The sequence below is a fragment of the Staurois parvus genome, unplaced genomic scaffold (assembly GCF_062004578.1).
Source record: "Staurois parvus isolate SC_StPar_1 unplaced genomic scaffold, SC_StPar_1.0 ptg000761l, whole genome shotgun sequence".
Lineage (NCBI taxonomy): Eukaryota > Metazoa > Chordata > Amphibia > Anura > Ranidae > Staurois > Staurois parvus.
In genome coordinates this window covers 109,114-127,696 of record NW_028318557.1, presented here as the reverse complement: position 1 = coordinate 127,696, position 18,583 = coordinate 109,114, and the positions used below count along the sequence as shown (strand labels likewise).

Here is an 18,583-nt window from a genome sequence, read left to right as displayed (position 1 = left end):
CGGCTGCCTTATCTTACTGTATAGATGACATGAGTGATCTGCTTCAGCAGTTATCTTATATTGTACAAATGTAAAGAATCCTCTGGCTAAAATGTTAGTCAGCTGAACTAGCCTATCTTGGTCCACCAGACCCCATTAAGCACCCCCATTGGGCTTTTGCAAACATTGGTGCCAGTAGCTCTCAAATGCCTAGGTTCAGAAGGTTGTATCTTCTGGTTACAAGCTGAATTTTCTGGGCCTCCACCTTGTATTGTCTGTCAAATGTGCCTTCATTCCTCAGCACAGAGCAGATCCGCTGAAAGATGTATCCCAAATCAGGCTCAGGGAGTGAAGTTGTCAGGTTCCCGTGGAAGAGCGATTAGCTAGGTATTCTATTTGAACCGGTTTATGGTTTTCAAACTGAAAGGAAAGGTCAGACACATTCTAGACCTAAAATGTTTAGACCCTTTCCTCAAAGTCAAAGTTCTGGATTAAATATGTGCGAATAATTATAGCGGCCCTTCAGCCAGGAGAATTCTTGGCATCAGTCTGTCAGGTATATGCACTTTTACATGTGATCTTACCTCCACACCAATATTTCCTTTTTTCAGTGAAGAACAACTACAATGCTCAAAAAAATTTAAAGGAACACTTTTTAATCAGAGTATAGCATCAATTCAATTAAACTCCTGGGATGTTGATCTGGTCAGTTAAGTAGCAGGGGGCTTGTTAATCCGTTTTTTGATGTTAATGAAAATAACAGGTGCACTAGATGGGCAACAATGAGACAACCCCTAAAACAGGAATGGTTTTACAGGTGGAAGCCACTGACCTTTTTTCCCCTACTCATCTTTTCTGACTTGTGTAGTAAGCCTATGTGAACGCACACATCAAATAAAGCAGCTTAGCACAAAGGTAACCAAAGCAACAAACCTCATAGAAAATAGTAAAATAGTAGTGCAGCGCTAAAACAATATTATGGTCATAAAACTAGTAAAAATGCTGTATTAAAAGTTCATAAAAAATAAATGAAGTTCATAAAGTGACTTTCAGTGCTCTTAAAGTGCTTTCAATTCTGATACGTCTGTGCTTGTGCAGTGATATGAGGAGAATTGCGCCCTCACCAGATGCGCAATAAATATGCACCAGTAAGATAATATCCTGAAGTCATCAAGGTAGGTATGGTATTTTAAGGTGACTTCCCTGTGAAGGGCAGGGTGGTGGGATGATCAAATCCTGGGACTTGAAATATTGACCCAACACAGCCAGAGCTCCCCTTTAGAAACAAAAGCAAACAAGGGTGCATTCTCATCATGCACTACCATGGTACACCACGTATTTATTGTGTAAACAAAAAAATGTATACTCACAAACCAAAGGTAAAATAAAAAGCAGAATATGTAATCCGCAGTGGCAGTCAATACAATGCTGTGCCCTATTTAGGGATAAGCTGCCCCTTTTTCGGGAGACGAACCCCCTTCTTCAAAGCTAAAAACGGATTTTCTACTTTATATTATAAAAAATTTAAGCATGTCTTGGCCCCACGTTTATCCTCATTTAATTATATTCTAGGTGGCAATCTTTTCCCAGAAGAGATGCTGCTGGCAAATATTACACTCATACCGACACTGAATAAAGATCATCTTTCCCTCAAAAACTTTCGCCCAATCTCGGTAATAAATGATTTAAAGGTTTTTAGCAGATCGGTTGGCATCTATTATTCCCACCATCAGCTCCTCAACTCAGTCAGGGTTTATTCCCAACAGATTGATAACCAATTAATATTCGATTAGTACCGGACATTATACAGGATGACAACATGCACTCCCAAAGCCTGCTCTTTCTGAGTTTAGACATTCAGAAGGCCTTCGAAAGGTAAAAGTGTTAATCGATATTCCCATGATAAACTAAGTATGGCTTCTGTGCCAAGTTCCTTCATGGATTTCAGGCACTATTATCACCTTCCTAAGACTAGAATTAAGATCCCGTGCAATTGTACGGACTTTTTTGGGCTGGGACAAGGGACCAGACAGGGCTGTCTTATTTCAACCCTTTTTGCGTTGGCCATGGAATCCTTGTCTATGGCCATTACCATACACACAGATATTCATGGGTATGTTAAGCAACGCCTTTTTTATAAATACTGAATGTATGCAGACGATGTGGTTCTATTCATTACACAACCTCTCATTGTTATGCCTAATCTGGACCTCTTGCTACATAAATTTGCTACCCTTTCCGGGCTCTCGGTCATTTTTACAGAATCCATGGCTATGCCGATAGGGGTCCCTCGGCCCATATGCGACACTCTCCGTATCTCCTTTTTTCACATGGTCCCTTGAGGCTATCTCATATTTGGGTATTTCCCTTACATCAGATTTCTTGAAAATGTTTCAATACAACTATTTACCCTTGCTATCCAAATTCCGCGCTATGCTGTAAATTTGTTTCTCCAATAACATTTCTTTTTTAGGGTTTTTCTTTACAGTAGCTATTAAAATTAATGTTCTTCCAAAGATACTTTACCTTTTTTAGAGCGCTTCCAATCACTGTTCACAAGGCATTTTTGGATGCACTACAATCCGATATTAATAAATTTATCTGGTCCAATAGAAGAGCAAGATACTCAGCAAGTACCCTGTATTGCCCACATGCAGCGGGCGGCTTGGATCTTCCTAATTTTTTGCTATACTACTTATCTGCCAGATGGCTCAATGGAACATTCCGAAAGTTCTTTGGATCAGATTTGAAGCAGCCTCTGTCCTGCCTTACCATCTCACTGGTCTATTGTGCTCTAAATCTATCCCATATAGAGATTTTTTTTCAACTGCACTCCATTGTTCAGTCTTTTAGACTGTGGACCACCTGTAAAACTAAATATAATCTAATCTGTCAATCACCACCAGCTGCATCTTATCTAGGTGACCACTTTTATCGTTGCATTTCCCAGCCCTGATGAATTTCAGTGGTGAATCTCTAATACCCTTATAAACTCCAGATAATAAAATTTTTTTACATCCAAATTCCCAACGGCTCGTTCCTCTGCCTTTTCCCCCACTGAATATGAATGTATATGCAAGTCCCCTAGAGGTAAAGGTCTTATCTCCCAACTTTACAAACAACTCTTGAGTTCCTATTCTTCTAAAAAAAACAAAAAACAAAAAAAAAACCCTTTTGTTTCATATATGGGAAGAGGAGTGCAATCTGCCACTGTCATAACAGGACTGGAATGTTCTTAATGAATCTCTGCGTATTACATTCCACTCCGCCTCCGTTCTATGTTCCCTGCAGTACCTAACACTTGTTTTCTGGTTGTCCTACACTGGGATCATTCTTTCATATCTTTTGGAACTGTAATGTAGTCACTCCAGTTTGGCAACGTATTCGTGATATGTTCTTTAAAATCGCAGGTCACCCTATACATTTGAATCTCTCTAATGGTTTGTTCTTTGCTCCTATTGTACCCACTGTACAAAGGTTGATTCACACCTTTTTCTGTAGCCTGTGTGTGGGTGATAGCTGCTAATTGGAAATCTTCGTTGGTTCCATATTCTCAAGTTTTGGCGAGAATTGATTCCATCATAATAATTGAACGTGTCTTCCATACTTTGAATGAGACGATCCCAGCTGTTGACGCTAGATGAGACCCCTGGAAGGCTATCCACGACCAACTATCCTGTACTTGTGGTTATCGGTCCAATCTCTTATACTTTCTAATATACAGTGCACATTCACCAAGGTTTGTTGATACGCAGTCATAATTTTTTTAATATATTCTTGTCATACAGTCATTGCATTATATGGCTTTGAATTCTTGTTTCTAATTTGAGTTCCTTGTTCTTCCAACTTATGTTTTTTTTGTTCTTGGCTTTGTATTCATTCCTATGTCAATGGATCTTTTGTCATACGAAAAGAAAATGTAAGACCTCTGTATTGATATTGGCCTGTATTATGTATTCCTGTCAATACACGTTTGTAAACAAAAATATATTTTCTTCGTGTAGCTCTCTGAAGGTATGCTGTGGTATCTGGCACCAATCCTTCAGTAGCAGATAAGTCACTAGTCACACCACTGCAATTTAAGTGCAATTTCAGGTGTGATTTCTGAAGATTTTATTGCTACTTGTGCAGATTTTCAATGATTTCTTGCAATTTGCAGTGCGATTTCCATCATATTTTATGTAGGTGAAATTGTAGCAAAACTTCAGAAAAATTAATGTAAGAACTACTTTAGAAATCACATTGCAGCAAATTGCACATGTTAAGACACTGACATTCATGTTCATTAGATGCGATTTCAGGCACGATTTCAATTTGCAAATCGCACTGGTATGATTGGGCACTAAGTCTTGTAAGTTGCGAGTTGGAGCCTCCATGGGTTGGACTTTTTTTTACAGCACATCCCACAGATGCTCAATTGGACTGAAGCTTCTAACACTGTTTCTGTTTTTTCAGATGTGAGCACTTCCGCACCATGTTCCAGTCTCACTGGAGTGAAAGCTCCATGGAGGTTATAGAAATTGACCAATTTTCCTATCCAGTGTACTATGCTTTTCTACAATACCTGTATACAGATGCTGTAGACCTGCTGCCAGAGGATGCCATAGGTATTAATTTAGAGATGTGTTTAAAGATATGGCTGTTGTGGTTTTCTCCACCATTTGCAGCTGATGTGCCCACACACTGTGGGGGTGGATTTACTAAAGGCAAATTTGTGCACTTTGCAAGTGCAGTTGCTCCAGAGCTTAGTAAATGAAAGGAAACTGACTCCAATCATGAGCAAGCAAAATGTTTTTTGTTTTATTGTTGTTTTTTTTTTTTACTTTGCCTTGCATAAATATGATTGGGTAGTCTTTGCAAAGTGAAGTTTTACCTAATTTACCAAGCTCTGGAGCAACAGCACGTGCAACTGTACTCCCAAAGTAGAGTCTAATTGCCTTTCCGTAAATCCATCCCTATGTGGATTTTTTTTTTTTTTTTCTTCCAAATGTTTGACTGTTTGGATATAAAGATCTAATTTTAAGTTGCATTGAAATTACAAACTTGTAAGATGTTAATAGCGCTTTGCAGATTTCTTCAATGTATATTTTAAAGTTGCCAAGTACTAACAGTACTTGTACTGCTGAGTGGTAGCTCCTATCCTTGCTCTATGCCCCTTTCTTTTTGGGGCATCTGTGGGGGCTTGCTCCTGAGCCTCGCTGTCTGTCGCCAATGGCTTCTGCTGTCTCAGCAAAGCCAGTAAAACCAGGAAGTGAGTGGAGAGGAGCTGTAGACTGGCACAGCGTTTGATCGAATGAGGGCTCAGGTAAGTAAAAGGGAAGGGGTGAGGGGGCAGTACCAAAGCTTAAACATTTTTTGCCTTTAATGCAAGGAATGGATTAAGGTTAAAATGTTTAGGCTTCATAACCACTTTAAAGGCGCTGTCATCGGGTAATACTTTTTAAGTTGCTAATATCCATAAATTGTTTAAAATATTGGCACTGGTGCTGCCCTTCCTATAACTATTCATTATTCCTTTTTTCAGTATTAGCCTTGTAGTTTTCCTCGCCCACTGACGCTTTAGAAGAGTCAAAGGCTTTCTCCAGTAGGCCCCTACACTGGCCCTGACCTTACTGCCTGTGAAGTTTCCAACACCTGAGGCTGTATATGGAAGAGGGGCTTGCACATTATCGGTGACTGCAGTAAGTTCTCATGCTCAGCACAGGCAGAAAAACCGTTGCGTGTTCCCCTGCTGGAGGCTTCACAGGCAGCAGCAGTGTGGGCTGTCCAAATTGTCAGGTTGAAGAAAACTACCGGGGTATTACTGTCAAAAAGCATAATGCATTGCTATAACCTAGGTAGCATGAGTGTGTTTGTAAACCATTTAAGTGAGCAGCTTGAAATGTTTGGAGTCTTTTAAATTAACCTGCTGCCCTTTCCTACTTTGGGCAAAGAACAGGTTCACATTAAAATCATGGAAGTATACAGTATATTGATAGCTGGAACGCCAGATTGAGAATACAAAGAAAAACCTTGGCAGAAGGGTTCAAAATTGGTTAGAGGATGCATTTCATGTGCCATGGGATAGACTAAAATCAGAAGGGAAGCAGTCTCTGTCCTTAGTATTATGGTGCTTGACTTCATCTTTTAATAGAAAAACGATAGCTGGAATGTGATCATTCCCATTTAACAACTTAACCTCCAGAAGATTTTACCCCCTTCATGATCAGGGCATTTTGTTGCTATTTAGCACTGTGCTACTTTTAACTGGCAGTTGCGCAGTCATGCAACACTGACGTTTATGTAATTTTTTGCACACAAATAGAGCTTTCCTTTGGTGGTATTTGATCACCACTGAGTTTATTTACTTTATTTAAAAATATAAAGACCAACGTTTTGGAAACAAAATTACATTTTCTACTTTTTTTATAAAACGTATATCCAATTTAAAAATATTCTTCATAAATTTAGGCCAAAATGTATTCTGCTACATGTCTTTGGTTAAAAAGAACAGTAAGTGTATATTAACCTACTTCCCACCTGACCTATTGTGATATAAGGACCAGGCAGCAGCACGGTTATCCTGGGTGTGTCATGACATCCTCCCAGGATAACGCCCAATGGGCAGGTCCATGCACTGGGCCACTGCCAGTACTATGTAATCACTGAGACCAGTCACAGAAGTTCACGTGACACATGGCTTCCATTCATGCCAATCATTGTGTGCTATTGTGTTGATCTCAGTGATTGGTCATCACAGTGATCACATGGTACAAACAGGGCCAATTACAGGCCATCGATAGTACAGTGCATCCAGAAAGTATTCACAGCACTTAACTATTGCCACGTTTTGTTATGTTACAGCCTTCTTCCAAAGTGTATAGAAAACACTCAGCGCTATGTACCTCCTAAAGAACTTGTGCGGCTAGCATATAATGTGTTCCCACATGTAAACCATGAATAAAATAAAAAAATGCAGAGCAACAATATATATATACAAATATGGTGCTGACAATATAATACGTGCACATGTAAAAACTGTGCTTGTGAAAATCAATGTGTGCTATACCAGATGTCTTACCAATAAACACATATATAAGGCCCCATAAACTGCACATAACCGGTGCTATAAACGAATTGTGCACACAAATAAAATGTCCTTAGTAATGAACTGTCAGTGGAATGGGATTTATGAGAGTTCTAACAGATCTGTTTGTGAGTGTCCAATCACCTGAAGATGGCAAAATGATCCAATTGCCTAAAACTGAGTACAGTTTTTGGGGGGTTTTTTCGTTCAGCCAACGGGCTGAATACAAAAGAAATCATATTTCCCGCATTCACGCAAGCAGTATAGATGCAGGGATCTTCCCCGCTGTTTGTTTTTATTTAAAATGGTCCACTTCCTTCTTTAGCTGGTCCCCACACTCCTGGCCCTCTGTCTTTGGGTGCTTCTTTTGGTTAACCAGCAGCATGTGTGGTCTCATAAAGGACCTAAGCTGACCCGTGTGCATCAAACGGAGATTTACTAAAACTGGTGCACTCAGAATCTGGTGCAGCTGTGCATGGTAGCCAATTGGCTTTTAACTTCAACTTGTTCCATTTAAGTTTTTGACATTAAATTCTGGATTCTGATTGGTTTCTATGCAGAGCTGTAACAAATTTTGCACTGTGCAGGTTTCGTAAATAACCCCACAATGTCCAGCAAGCCAGAACCCGGCTCCCTCTTTGTCCTCATCTCAGCAATTTTACTGCAGCAGAAGCCTATCTTTCCACTGCTCTTGGTAACCACCAACGACCCAGGAATTTGGGTCTGGGAAAATAGTCACCGTTTCCCAGTGTGGAGGACAAGGTACTGCAGATGTTTGGGAACAGGAAGCATAGAAAGGTATTGACACTTTTCTGGTAATGCAGAGAATAAAGGTAAAGGCTCGCATTTACTGCCACTTTAACTTTGAATGTCTTCCTTTGTGCTCATATGAGGTTTATTTTGTGTATAACTTGTGTTTTTTGTGTTTTAGGTCTCCTGGATCTTGCCACTTCTTACTGTGAAAATAGACTAAAGAAGCTGTGTCAGCATATTATTAAGAGAGGGATCACTGTAGAAAATGCTTTCCTCTTACTTTCTGCAGCAGTCCGATATGAGGCCCAGGTAAATATTTTTGATGCCACCAATGTCCTTTCAGATTGACCTAACAATGCCGTTACTGTCTTTTGTATATTTAAAGTGGCTGTAAAGGCTCAAGCTTTTTTACCTTCATGCATTCTGTGCATGAAGGTAAAAAACCTGTGTGCAGCAGCGCCCCCAGCTCCCCTTAATACTTATCTGAGCCCTATTGAGATCCACCTATGTGCACAACAGCCTTGGCTGTCCCGGGTCTCTGCCTCCTCATTGGCTGAGACAGCAAGCGGGAGCCTTTGACTCCCGCTTCTGTCAATCTCAGCCAATGAGGGGGGTGGGGGGCAAGCCTCTGCACCGTATGTGAATGGACACGGAGCAGAGGTGCCCCCATAGCAAGCTGCTAGCTATGGGGGCACCCTACAGAAGGGAGGAGCCAGTAGAGCCTGCAAGTGATCCGAGAAGAGGAGGATCCAGGCTGCTCTGTGCAAAACCACTGCACAGAGCAGGTAGGTATAGACATGTTTGTTTTACAAAAAAAATAACCTTTTTAGTATCGCTTTAAATGGATATGTTGAATACAAAACTCACTGCATAGTCCTAGCACTTCAATACATTCTTTGCCTTTTAGTCAGTCACTTAAATACATTCTTTGCCTTTTAGTCAGTCTTCTCCTTGTCTTGTCAGAAAAATCCCCTTCTGCTTTCTGATGTTGTACAGGCCCTTTTAGACTTGCCTTGCCTTTACAAAATCCCTTCTGTGGGTTGGATTCTCTGTCATCCCCAAGGATCCTCACAATGCTTCTCCTGCATCTAGGCTCAAGAAACTGGCAAATCCAGTGACTGATAGTAACCCAGTTCCTTTAATGGTCAGGTACTGCCCTTTCCATCTGTGGCTAATGCTTCTTGGCTCTTGCACATGCAATTATTTTTCGGGTCTTCCTGCTGTTACTTGCCTTAACTGAACCAATTCCATGTGATTTGTTATGCATGGCGGTGGGCAAGCCACTTGAACTCTACATGATATATAGCAGAATGCAACATTACCTTTTTTAATCAATCTAAATTTTTACATCCCTTGTTTAATGGTAATGTCTATTACAGGTTTAGAACATCTAATCCCATTTGAAAAAAATCATTTTGGACCAATGGTAGTTCTTGCACACTGTTGATAAAACTACCATGGCACTTCTTGCTTGCATACTGGTCTTTGTAATAAGAAAACTGATCAGTATCTGTTTGACATTGTCCCATTCTTAATGGGAACATTTTAACCTGCAGTTTTTTCCATATCCTAGTGAAGTTTAGATGCCTATAATAAAGCAGCTTGAGCAAGCCAACTCTTAAGAGCTCTAGCCAAACCTGCAGCATCAGTTATGTGGGCCCCATGTCCTTTGGAGTTTCTCATGTTTGAGGCTTTCACTAGAAGAGTGGGTACAAGAGTCAGGCAGAAACAGCCAGAAAATGTGTGGGTAGAGTGGCAGGAATAATGCCAGGTCGATGTTGCTGGTGTATCTAAATTTTAGAAGCAAAGGTGATCTAACCTAATTTTTGGGTGGTCTGATCATCAGAGTGCAAGAATTGTACAGGAAGGACAAGAGATGGTTACTATAGGATCACAAACCAAGAAGGATTATTATTATACAGGATTTATATAGTGCCAACAGTTTGCGCAGCGCTTTACAATATAAGGGAGACAGTACAGTTACAATACATTTCAGTACAGAAGGAATAGGAGGGCCCTGCTCGTGGAGCTTACAATCTAAAGATCGGTGCTGACATAAACCCTCAAATTATAGCCCATTGGTTGAACAGGCCTTCTCTAGCTTTCCATTAAAAGTACTTCATAGTGCTTGTCTAAAGTCCCACAATATGAACCATTTTGGTGTTTATGGCACAAGCTGTTTTCCAGACAAGATCTCGCCAATAACCTCCCTAGGATTTACACCTGGCCTAGAACATGACCTTTTAAAACATTTTAGGGGTCTTTAGAGAGGGAGATGTTGCTAGTGTGTATGTATGTATATATTTATTTCAGGTACTTATATAGCGCTTTACATATGTGTGTAGGTGTATGTATGTATATATGTGTGTGTGTATATATATATATATATATATATATATATATATATTCTAAATTGGCCCTAGTACGTGTATGTATGAATGGGAGTTAGGGACCTTACATTGTACGCCCCGGATGTCAATTACCGGGTCCCGGCCAGTAATTGCCCGTCAGCGCCCGGTGCTTACTGAGCATCTCCGACGGGGAGGAAGATTGTTTTGCATAGTACAGCCACCCTGATCAGTGTGCTTACAGTGAAGAACACGTATTGGGATTTTTTTTTTTTACAAAGACATGTCGCAGAATACGTTTTGGCATAAATTTATGACATTTTTTCTTTTTTTTTTCTTTTATTTTTCACTGCTAAATAGCTAAAATTCCAATATATTTTTTTCTCAAAATTGTCAGTCTTTTTTTTGCTTTTATAGCACAAAAAATAAATGCACAGGCGATCAAATACCACCAAAAAAAAGCTAAATTCGTTGGAAAAAAAGGACGTAAATTTCATTTGGGTGCAGCGTTGCATGACTGCGCAATTGTCAGTTAAAGTAACGTATCGCTGTAACGCAAAAAATGGCCTGGTCATGAAGGGTGGTAAATCCTCAGAAGGGCAAGTGGTTAAGAAACTAGGGTTATTTAACCAAATTAATGTTTTTGTTACCTATTTGTCAAACAGTAAAAGAATTCCACAGGAAGGACAAGATATATGGTTACTATAGTATAGTCGCTTTAAAAACAAAATAAAAAATGTGCAACTGTTGTTCACTGCTGTATTCTGGTATAGGTCCTTAATATCCATTTAATTAAGCACTTTCTCTATAAGACTTAATACATTTTCTCACAGTTAAGATAATTTTTATTTTTATTTACAGGATTTGGAAGACTTCTGCTTTAAATTTTGTGTAAGCCACCTGACAGGAGTGACACAAACGACAGCATTCTGGCAGATGGATGGCACATTGCTTAAAGACTTTGTTATAAAGGCTGGTAAAAGTGGAGGGTTTAAGAACTAGTTTCCGTACGGGATATATTAAGTATTGGGCATTAACTTACCCAACAGGGACCTCCTAGAATTGCTAACTCACTTATGAAAATGCACTAGTATAACTTTCAATGAAGATGTTCAAATGCCACTGTGTATTAAAAAGAAATGTAGGGTAGATTTTTAAACTGCAGTATTACCTGCTGAATGTGCACACAGGCCACTGATGTGCTGTGGTGCTTGTTGGTAGGAATCTGAGACTCTCGCACTTTCAGGTAGACCCACTTACTAAAAATGTGGACATTTTTCCAAATATTTTGTGGCATTTATAATTTGTAGTTTGTCTTTGTGTTTTTGTTTGTGTTTTAGTGTTTTATATTCCAAACATATCTGATGAACTTGTATGTATCGAACATGTACACTGATGGTCTTAGCCTACAGAATAGCTGCTATCATTATTAGTGATGGCAGCTATTTTGTGGACTAAAGTGGTGGTAGTAAACATCCTTTAAGAAAGCTTGTCTTGAGATATATGTTGGCAGCTATTTCTAGTCCAGGCTTTAATTGCTACATGCTGGTGCCATGTCAGTGTCTTGGAGTACTGAGCCAAGTGCCTGATCTGCATACTTATGGTTTATGTTGAATCTGTTCAGGAAGTATGGCAGATAACTAGTTAAGATTGGTAATGGCAGCCCACATTTCTCCATGTACAAGTTTTTAGGCTCATAACGGAGACACGAGGCACATTATATTTCTGGGCTTCATTCTCCCACTAGGTGTACATGTAAAGTTGTATGTTGTTATAAAATGGCCATCACTTTCTCTAGCTGGCAGTTAGTCTTAAGTGAAGGTAATGGTCTAGTCATTTTAAATGTTTGAAAACATTCAGAGCTATACAACATATAGTCTCTCCAAAGATCCTGGAAAAATCCCTTGCAAATGTGAACAGCTTAAGGTTAAGTTGACACATTGGGTGTTGGATATCGCCCATTAAGCATTCATTTCAGAGCCCTACAGCTGAGTTTCAGGAAAATAAAAAGTGCACTTTGAAGTGTAAAATTAGAGGGTTTGGGTGAAGAATGCGGGTGGGGGGGTACCTTGCATTTTCGGCTCTTCTGTCAAATACTTCTACTGTGCCTAGAGTTTTAAAGTGCCCTATTCCAGTCAGTCAGGCTGACACACAAAGGTGGAAATGGCTTGGGAACCTTACTTATGTTTCTCTCCTCCACAGCTTCAGTGAACTGTTTCTTTAGAATAAAATGTATGTGTGGCTGCCCCCACTGGCCAGAATGGTAGTTTTGAAGACTGGGCTAATGTTCCTGAATACAGCTGTTTTCCTAAGGCACTGGGTGCCTCAGCAGTGATGTTGCTGGTCCCTGGAGAGTGAATGGGCTGCCTTATGAGTATTTGCTCAGTCCTCAGGATGGTCACTTGGCTTTGCGAAAACATTAAGTGCATTTCACTGCATGGGCAAGAATGTGTTCATCCTGTCTTTTGTAGAATCTTGATGTTCAGCAAGAAGTCAATAAATTACATTTTATTACATTTGTGGTGTCTTTCATTTTTATTTCTGCAATTAGATTGGTGTCTAGCTAAGGGTTTCTGTATCATGTGTTGGTAAAACCAACAACTGCTTTGGAACACTGTATCCAGGTGTGTTATACTCATTGGATTCAATCACCTCCATGGCCACAGATGTATATAATCAAGCACCTAGGCATGCAGACTGCTTCTACAAACATTTGTGAAAGAATGGGTCGCTCCTCAGGAGCTCAGAATTCAAGCGTGGTACCGTGATAGGTTGCCACCTAGGCAATAAGTCCATCTGTGGAATTTCTTTGCCACTAAATATTCCACGGTCAGCTGTTAGTGGTATTGTAACAAAATGGAAGCAACTGGGAACAACAGCAACTCAGCCACGAAGTGGTAGGCCACATAAAATGACAGAGTGGGGCCAGAGCATGCTGAAGCGCACAGTGTGAAGAAGTTGCCAACTGTCTTCAGAGTCAATAACTAAAGACCTCCAAACTTCGTGTGGCCTTCAGATTAGCACAACTGTGCATAGAGAGCTTCATGGAATGGGTTTCCATGGCTGAGCAGTTGCATCCAATCCTTCCATCACTAAGTGCAATGCAAAGCGTCGGATGCAGTGGTGTAAAGCATGCCGCCACTGGACTCTGGAGCAATGGAGACGTGTTCTCTGGAGTGACGAATCACGCTTCTCTCTGGCAAACCAATGGACGTGTCTGAGTTTGGCAATTGCAAGGAGAACAGAACTTGCCTGACTGCATCGTGTGAAGTTTGGTAGAGGGGGGATTATAGTGTGGGGTGGTTGTTCAGGGGATGGGCTTGGCCCCTTAGTACCAGTGAAGGGGACTCTTAAAGGATAAGGTCACCATAATAAATGCACTTTTTTTTTTCTTTTTTTTTTTTTTTTATTGCAGGTGAAAAAAATGTGCATTTATTATTTTTGTCTACAGGAGTCTGGAAAGCATTCCACCAGTGTTCAGTATATCACTGATGCCATGCAGGTCTCCTGCAGACCTGTCAGAATATCTGCTTGCTGTACGGGGTGTATGAGCAAGCCGATATTCTGACAGGAAGCTTCAGTGAACTACCACAGTGCTCCACAGCGCCGTGGTAGTTCATTGAAAACTACATGCCTGCAGCCGCTAAGGCATTCACAGTCAGACGTCTGTGAATGAATGATGTGGGCAGAGCCCTGTACGCTGTGCGGTTTTCAAATTTGTCAGTACGGGGAGAAGTCTTCCCGAACTATCTGTCAAAGGGAAGGGGGGTGTTGTGCTGTGGCTATGGGAACCCTAAAAACGGGTGAAATTTGTAACCTGTTCCAAAGGTGAACTTATCCTTTAAGGTGTCAGCATACCAAGACATTTTGGACAATTTCATGCTCTCAACTTTGTGGGAACAGTTTGGGGATGGCTCCTTCCTGTTCCAACATGACTGCGCACCAGTGCACAAAGCAAGGTCTATAAAGACATGGATTGTGCAGTCAAGTTCCTCCATCCCAGGGTCTTGACCTCAACCTGATGAACACCTTTGGGATGAATTAGAGCGGAGACTGCGAGCCAGGCCTTCTGGTCCGACATCAGTGTCTGACCTCACAAATGCGCTTCTGGAAGAATGGTCAAACATTCCCACTGACACACTCCTAAACCTTGTGGACAGCCTTCCCAGAAGAGTTGAAGCTGGTATAGCTGCAAAGGGTGGGTCAACTCAATATTGAACCCTATGGACTAAGACTGGGATGCGATTTAAAGTTCATGTGTGTGTAAAGTCAGGTGTCCCAATACTTTTGGCAATATAGTGTATATACAGTCAGGTCCATAAATATTGGGACGTCAACACAATTCTAACATTTTTGGCTCTATACACCACCACAATGGATTTGAAATGAAACAAACAAGATGTGCTTTAACTTCAGACTGTCAGCTTTAATTTGAGGGTATTTACATCCAAATCAGGTGAACGGTGTAGGAATTACAACAGTTTGCATATGTGCCTCCCACTTGTTAAGGGACCAAAAGTAATGGGACATATGGCTTCTCGGCTGTTCCATGGCCAGGTGTGTGTTATTCCCTCATTATCCCAATTACAATGAGCAGGTAAAAGGTCCAGAGTTCATTTCATGTGTGCTATTTGCATTTGGAATCTGTTGCTGACAACTCTCAAGATGAGATCCAAAGAGCTGTCACTATCAGTGAAGCAAGCCATCATTAGGCTGAAAAAACAAAACAAACCCATCAGAGAGAGCAAAAACATTAGTCGTGGCCAAAACAACTGTTTGGAACATTCTTAAAAAGAAGGAACGCACCGGTGAGCTCAGCAACACCAAAAGACCCGGAAGACCACGGAAAACAACTGTGGTGGATGAGCGAAGAATTCTTTCCCTGGTGAAGAAAACACCCTTCACAACAGTTGGCCAGATTAAGAACACTCTCCAGGAGGTAGGTGTATGTGTGTCAAAGTCAACAATCAAGAGAAGACTTCACCAGAGTGAATACAGAGGGTTCACCACAAGATGGAAACCATTGGTGAGCCTCAAAAACAGGAAGGCCAGATTAGAGTTTGCCAAACGACATCTAAAAAAGCCTTCACAGTTCTGGAACAACATCCTATGGACAGATGAGACCAAGATCAACTTGTACCAGAGTGATGGGAAGAGAAGAGTATGGAGAAGGAAAGGAACTGCTCATGATCCAAAGCATTCCACCTCATCAGTGAAGCATGGTGGTGGTAGTGTCATGGCGCGAGCATGTATGGCTGCCAATGGAACTGGTTCTCTTGTATTTATTGATGATGTGACTGCTGACAAAAGCAGCAGGATGAATTCTGAAGTGTTTCGGGCAATATTATCTGCTCATATTCAGCCAAATGCTTCACAACTCATTGGACGCCGCTTCACAGTGCAGATGGACAATGACCCAAAGCATACTGCAAAAGCAACCAAAGAGTTTTTTAAGGGAAAGAAGTGGAATGTTATGCAATGGCCAAGTCAATCACCTGACCTGAATCCGATTGAGCATGCATTTCACTTGCTGAAGACAAAACTGAAGGGAAAATGACCCAAGAACAAGCAGGAACTGAAGACAGTTGCAGTAGAGGCCTGGCAGAGCATCACCAGGGATGAAACCCAGCGTCTGGTGATGTCTATGCGTTCCAGACTTCAGGCTATAATTGACTGCAAAGGATTTGCAACCAAGTATTAAAAAGTGAAAGTTTGATTTATGATTATTATTCTGTCCCATTACTTTTGGTCCCTTAACAAGTGGGAGGCACATATGCAAACTGTTGTAATTCCTACACCGTTCACCTGATTTGGATGTAAATACCCTCAAATTAAAGCTGACAGTCTGAAGTTAAAGCATACTGTGTTCGATTCATTTCAAATCCATTGTGGAGGTGTATAGAGCCAAAAATGTTAGAATTGTGTCCATGTCCCAATATTTATGGACCTGACTGTATAATAGCAGAGAACACCGGCATATGATGAATCGGGTCTGTGCACCAACATAATTACAATTCATTATTTTTTGTAATGCCCATGTTGAGGGTTAGGCCCAAAAAAGTTTTAAATTTGGAAACTGATAGTTTTCCATGTGAATTTTCTGGCAAGAGCTGAATTTGGGTGGATTGCCATATATTGTGCGTATTAATTGCTGTGGCCCACAATCAATTGAAATAAATCATCCGTGATAAACAGTGGAGGGGCTAAACGCTAGTGCTGGCAGTGACTGGGGCTGATCCTGCTAACACTGCATTTTTGGGAACACTATACTGAGGAGGCACTAGTGTAGTTCTCTACATGATCAATATATTGATCCATACAAACACTATACTAGTAATGGCAGTGTTTGACCACCTATAGCATGAGTGCAATAGTGTGGGGGCAATCTGACTCTAGCTGACCCTGGCTGGGAGGGGCGCTTACAGACCCTGATGCTATCTAATGTTGCTTGTGGCAGTAATACAGTGATCAGTGAAAAATTCTATATACTGACACTGTACTAATGGCACTGGCTGGGTGACAGGGTGATCAAAGGGTTAATAGGGCGATCAAAGTGTTAAATGTGCTAATCTAGCGTGTGAAAAATGTAGTGCTTTTACTCAGTGAGGTGTTCTCTTCTCTCCCTGGACCAGCATAGGGGGCAGCATATGCACGCACACCCGGAAACAGAAAGTGATGTTAAGGGTATGTCGCTTTGCCCAGAGCTGCTGCTTAACCCCTTCCGCACCGCCCAATAGCAGAAATACTGCTACAGGGTGGCATGGGTGTGCAAAATCACGTGTGTGTATATACACGTGTGTGTGTGTGATTTTGCAGGGTAGGGGGTACATGTGCCATACCCGCGCTGCCATTCGCAATCTCAGCTGTCAATCACCGGGTCCTGACTGGTGATTTCTTGCCGGCACCCGGTGATCGCTAAGTATCTCAAACAGGGGAGAGACTTCTGTATAAACAGATCTCTCCCCTGTCAGCTCCTACACAATGCTTTGTATGGCTCTGCATAGTGAGCCATACAAAGCGGTGTGCTTACAGTGTAAAGCACTCACACAGCGCACACACTTAACCCTTGGATTTCCCCCACATGTTAACCCCTTCCTGTCCAGTGCCATTAGTACAGTGTCAGTGCTTTTTATTAGCACTGATCATTGTATTGATGTCAGTGACACGAAGTCAGTTCCCCTCAGTGTCAGAATGCCTGCCACTAAGTCGCTGATCGACGCCATTAATAGTAAAGCAAAAAAAATCCAATATATATACTGCCATTTGTAGACACTATAACTTCCACGTAAAGCAATTAATTTACACGTATTGGGATTTATTTTTTTTTTCTTAGCAAAGACATGTCGCAAAATAAATTTGGGCCTAAATTTATGACTAAATTTGATTTTCTAAATTTTTTTTACTGGACATGTTTTATAGCATAAAGTCAAAAATAAATATTTTTTTCTCTTCAAAATTGTCAGCCTTTTTTTGTTAGCGGAAAAATAATCGCACAGTCGATCAAATGCGACAGAAATCTCTATTTGTGGGGAAAAAAAAAAAGAGGACGTACATTTCATTTGGGTGCAGCGTTGCATGACTGCGCAATTGTCAGTTAACCATTTGCCCTTCTGAGGATTTGCCATAAATTAGGCCAAGATATTATTATTATTATTATTATACAGTATTTATAAAGCGCCAATAGTTCACTCAGCGCTGTACATTACAAAGGGGGACAGAACATGTGACAGAACAATACCAATACAATGCAAAACATGAGGGGATCGAGGGCCCTGCTCTTTCGAGCTTACAATCTAGAAGATATTCTGCTACATGTTGTTGGGACTTTGTGTGAAAGTTATAGCATCTACAAACTATGGTATAGATAATGGAATTTACACAGCTTTTACTTTCTGACAGCTTATTACATTTCTTGAGGTGCTAAAATATCAGGACAGTACAAACACCCCCAAATGACCCCTTTTCAGAAAGTAGACACCCTAAGCTACTTGCTGAGAGGCATATTGAGTCCATGGAAGGTTTTTTGTTTTTTTTCTCCCCACAAGTTTTTGGAAAATGTGTTTAAAAAAAAAAAAGTTTTTGTCATAGTTGTCACTTAAATGATATATTGCCCACACAAGCCATGGGTATATGTGGAATTACACCCCAAAATACATTCTGCTATTTCTACTGAGTATGGGGATACCACATGTGAGACTTTTTTGGCAGCCTAGCTACATACAGGCCACCAAATATCCAATGACCACCTCCAGGCTTTCAAAGGGCATATTTCCTCATATCCTACCACAGTTTTGGAGGCCCTAAAATACCAGGATAGTACAAAAGATGTTATGCCAAGTAAATAGATACCAAACATGACATGCTTTAAAACGGCATGCCCCGTGCAATGGCGACAAACTGCATACATTTTTAATATCCATAGGCAACGTGTTTCAAA

The 18,583-nt window shown here is 40.8% G+C and overlaps 1 protein-coding gene across 1 annotated transcript in view; it reads left to right on the top strand.

Annotated features, from left to right (window-relative positions):
- Nucleotides 1-12,662, top strand: part of RCBTB1 (RCC1 and BTB domain containing protein 1) — a 57,183-nt gene extending 44,521 nt beyond the window's left edge. The window contains exons 10-12 of the mRNA XM_089654378.1: nt 4,435-4,586; nt 7,977-8,107; nt 11,008-12,662. Coding sequence (XP_089510504.1) covers nt 4,435-4,586; nt 7,977-8,107; nt 11,008-11,148 — 424 coding nt within the window. The 3' untranslated portion in view covers nt 11,149-12,662. The remainder of the gene's footprint in view (nt 1-4,434; nt 4,587-7,976; nt 8,108-11,007) is intronic.
- The last annotated feature ends 5,921 nt before the right edge of the window (nt 12,663-18,583 follow it).